Source organism: Pipistrellus kuhlii, unplaced genomic scaffold (assembly GCF_014108245.1).
Source record: "Pipistrellus kuhlii isolate mPipKuh1 unplaced genomic scaffold, mPipKuh1.p scaffold_m20_p_74, whole genome shotgun sequence".
In the NCBI taxonomy this organism is placed as follows: Eukaryota; Metazoa; Chordata; class Mammalia; order Chiroptera; family Vespertilionidae; genus Pipistrellus; species Pipistrellus kuhlii.
In genome coordinates this window covers 832493-836556 of record NW_023425578.1, presented here as the reverse complement: position 1 = coordinate 836556, position 4064 = coordinate 832493, and the positions used below count along the sequence as shown (strand labels likewise).

The following is a 4064-nucleotide window of genomic DNA, read 5'->3' as shown; positions in this document are numbered from 1 at the left end:
GACTGAAGGGTCCCGGGTTCGATTCCTGTCCAGGGCATGTTCCTTGGTTGCAGGCACATCCCCAGTGGGGGCTGTGCAGGAGGCGGCTGGTCGATGTTTCTCTCTCATCGATGTTTCTAGCTCTCTATCCCTCTCTCTTCCTCTCTGTGAAAAAAATCAATAAAATATATATTTTTTTAAATTAAAATTAAGATCCATTGGTAGAGCTAGAGGCTTGTGCCCTTGACCGGAATCGAACCCAAGACCCTTTAGTCCACAGGCTGCATGCCGCCTTGGGGGGGGGGCACCAAGGTCCGAATGCAAAACACAGACGCACGTGGGCCGGGCCGGGTGGCGCGGGCGATAGGGCGGCGGGCGGCGGGCTGGGCGGCGGGCGGGAGTCCCTTTGGCTCAGGGTGGCAGGAGGTCCTGCTGATAAGGTGGCTCCTGCTCCCAGGAGGAAGGAGCCGGGCAGATATCTTGGGGTGCAATTCCAAGTCCAGGGTGTCAGGAGCCCGGGGCAGGAGTCCCAGGCTGGCTGTGTGTGTGTGTGTCTGGTGTGTGTGTGTGTCTGTGTGTGTGGGGGAGAGAGAGAGAGTAGGGGAGGGGCAGAGATGAGGGTGCACAGGCCCTCCCCCCTCCCCCCCCGCGGGAAAGTCTCACTAAAAGTGAACCATAAAAGTGAACCAGGCCCCGGCCCGGGTGGCTCAGTGGACAGACCCTCTGCCTGTGGACTGAAGGGTCCCAGGTTCAGTTCCAGGCCTTGACACCTACAGGGATTGCCCGCTCGATCCCCAGCGGGGGGTCCATGGGGGGAAGGACATATGTAACACTTTGAACAGTAAAAAATTATTTAAGCCGAAACCGGTGTGGCTCAGTGGATAGAGCGTCGGCCTGCGGACTGAAAGGTCCCGGGTTCGATTCCGGTCAAGGGCATGTGCCTTGGTTGCGGGCACATCCCCAGTAAGGGGTGTGCAGGAAGCAGCTGATCGATGATTCTCTCTCATCGATGTTTCTAGCTCTCTCTCCCACTCCCTTCCTCTCTGTAAAAAATCAATAAAATATATATTTTTTTTAATTAAAAAAATTATTTAAAAAACCCTTTTTTACAAAAAAACGTGAAGCATGAGGCCGGTCCAGGCTGGAGAAGGGCCGGAGGGGCGGCGGGAGCAGGTGGCGGGGGAGGGCGACCAGGAAGCCGAGGGGGCGGGGCCCGGCCCAACGGCCGCCGGAGCCGGGGCCGCCCGAAGGGACGCGGAGGCGGGGCGGCTCCGCCCCCTCGGACCGTCCGATCGGCGCCCCGCCCCGGCCCGCCCCCCGCCGGCCCCCCGCCGGCGCCACCCGAACCCGCGGCCCGGCCCGGGGGCGGCGCGGCCCCGGCGGCTTAAAGCGCGGCCACCTGCCCGGCCGCTCCTCCCGCCGCCGCCTGTGCCCTCTGCGCCCGGACCGCTGCCCGGACCGCTGCCCGGACCAGAGCCCGGAGCCCGGACCGGAGCCCGGACCGCTGCCCGGACCGGAGCCCGGACCGGAGCCCCGGGCGCAGACCCGAGCATCTGCCGGGACCCGGAGCCCGGAGCCCGCTGCCCGGACCGGAGCCCCGACCCGAGCCCGGGGCGCACACGGAGCCGCGTGGCGGGCGGACATGGGCGGCCGCACCCGGGCGGGCTGGGCGGCCGCGGCGCTGGGCGGCCTCGGGCTGCTGTGCGCGCTGCTGGGTGCCGTGATGATCGTGGCGGTGCCGCCCTTCATGCGGCAGCAGGTCCTCAAGGTGGGTGCTGGGGGCGGCCGGGGGGCGGGGGTGGGTGCCCGGGGTGCCCGGGGGGCGGGAGATGGGTGCCCGGGGCGGCCAGGGGGCGGGGGTGGGTGGCCAGGGGGCGGGGGTGTCTGGGGGGGTGGGATCCCCGCCGCTGCGCGCTCCCCGCGGCGCCCCCGGCTGGCTGAGGCGGGGCGCGCAGGGAGCACCCATTGGTGCACCCCGGGGCTTGGCGGGATTGGCGGGAGGCTCGCCGGAAAGGCCCCGGGGCCCACCACGCGGGAGCCGACCTCGCGCTCCGGGTGCCCCCGCCCGGCGGTGCTGGCGGGCGCGCTGTGGGGCTGCGCCGGAGCGAGCAGGGAGAGGGGTGTCCGCTCCGCCCGGCTACCTCTGCCTGGCCCCCGGAGCCCCGAGGTCAGGAGGTCATGGGCTCCTGGTGCCAGGCCTGGTGGGTGCCAGGTGCCAGCAGCCACCCTCTCTGCTGCCCAGCCTCTCCGGGCAGGGGGCCCCTCTGGGCGGCGGGCCGCTCCCCCTGCCTGCCCTGCCTCCGGGCAGGATAAGCCGCTTTTCTCCCTGGATCCTCGCCGGCGGGCGGGCGGGCACAGGCCCGGCTGAGCGGGCAGGCAGGTCTCCGGCGCCCACAGCGGCTCCCCCGTCACACAATCCGCCCCCCAGGGCCGGCCAGCGGCCTCCGACGCTCCCCGCCTGCCCTGAGCCAGGCCGCCCCAGGGCCACGGGGGTCGCCGGCTGCACTTGAGCTCCAAGCGGCCGGAGCGGAGGGGCCACGCGGGCACCGGGCCACCTCTGCCCACGTCCCGCCGGCCGCGCTGCGGGGGCGGGGACTGTCTGTCCCGCCAGGCGGCCGCGCCCCCTCCCCTGCCCCCTTAGGGCGACGCCATCAGAACAGACTGTCCGGGACCCCCTCTGTGCCCCATGCCCCATGCCCCATGCCCAGCGCAGGGGCCTGGAGAATGAACGAATGAGTGAGTGAGTGAGTGAGTGAGCGAAGGAAGAAGCCCTCCTCTGCTTAGACCTGGCCCACCCTCCCTGGGACCCGCAGGCAGGGACGGAACCAGCCGGTCCCCGGTCTCCGGTCCCCCGTCTCCCGTCTCCGGCCCCCGGTCTCCGGCCCCCGGCCCCCGGCCCCTGGTCTCCGGCCCCCAGCCCCCGGTCTCCGGCCTCTGGTCCACGGTCCCCGGCCCCCGGTCTCCGGCCCCCGGTCTCTGGCCCCCGGTCCCCCGTCTCCCGTCTCCGGCCCCCGGTCTCCGGCCCCTGGCCCCCCGGCCCCCGGTCTCCAGCCCCCAGCCCCCGGTCTCCGGCCCCCGGTCTCTGGCCCCCAGCCCCCGGCCCCCGGTCCCTGGCCCCCGGTCTCCGGCCCCGGTCCCCCGTCTCCCGTCCCCGGCCCCCGGCCCCCGGCCCCCGGCCCCCGGCCCCCGGTCCCCGGCCTCTGGTCCCCAGTCCCCGGCCCCCGGTCCCTGGCCCCCGGTCTCCGGCCCCGGTCCCCCGTCTCCCGTCCCCGGCCCCCGGCCCCCGGCCCCCGGTCCCCGGCCCCCGGCCCCCGGTCCCCGGCCCCCAGCCCCCGGCCCCCGGCCCCCGGCCCCCGGCCCCCGGTCCCCGGCCTCTGGTCCCCAGTCCCCAGTCCCCAGCCCCCGGTAGGGGGAGGCGGCTGAGGAGCTGAGTCTCAGCCGCGTTGCAGTCTGTGTTTGGTTTTCACGTCTTGTCCGAAGGCCGGGGCCCTGACGGCTGGGATCCCTGTGGCGGCGCTGAGCCCCGGGCTGCTCCCGGGCTCTGCGTGTGTGTGTGTGTCGGAGCGTGTGTGTGTGTGTGTGTGTGTGTGTCGGAGCGTGTGTGTGTGTGTGTGTGTGTGTGTGTGTCGGAGCGTGTGTGTGTGTGTGTCAGAGCGTGTGTGTGTGTGTGTCTGCGTGTGTGTGTGTGCGTGTGTGTGTGTGTGTGTGTTCTGTGTGTGTGTGTTCTCTGTGTGTGTGTGTGTCTCTGTGTGTGTTCTCTGTGTGTGTGTGTGTCTGTGTGTGTGTGTCTGTGTGTGTGTTCTCTCTCTGTGTGTGTCTGTGTGTGTGTTCTCTCTGTGTGTGTGTGTCTGTGTGTGTGTGTCTGTGTGTGTGTGTCTCTGTGTGTGTGTTCTGTGTGTGTGTTCTCTGTGTGTGTGTGTCTGTGTGTGTGTTCTCTGGGTGTGTGTTCTCTCTCTCTGTGTTCTGTGTGTGTGTTCTCTCTGTGTGTGTGTGTCTGTGTGTGTCTGTGTGTGTGTGTCTGTGTGTGTGTGTCTGTGTGTGTGTGTGTTCTCTCTCTGTGTGTGTGTGTCTGTGTGTGTGTGTGT

At 69.5% G+C, this 4064-nt stretch overlaps 1 protein-coding gene across 2 annotated transcripts in view; it reads left to right on the top strand.

Annotated features, from left to right (window-relative positions):
* Positions 1 to 1364: 1364 nt before the first annotated feature.
* The window catches only part of SCARB1 (scavenger receptor class B member 1), a 32926-nt gene continuing 30226 nt past the window's right edge, over positions 1365 to 4064 (top strand). The window contains exon 1 of one of the 2 annotated variants that reach the window (XM_045576099.1): positions 1365 to 1747. In XM_045576099.1, the coding sequence (XP_045432055.1) occupies positions 1622 to 1747 (126 nt within the window). In that variant the 5' untranslated portion in view covers positions 1365 to 1621. The remainder of the gene's footprint in view (positions 1748 to 4064) is intronic. The other variant, XM_036422977.2, reaches the window with a different exon arrangement.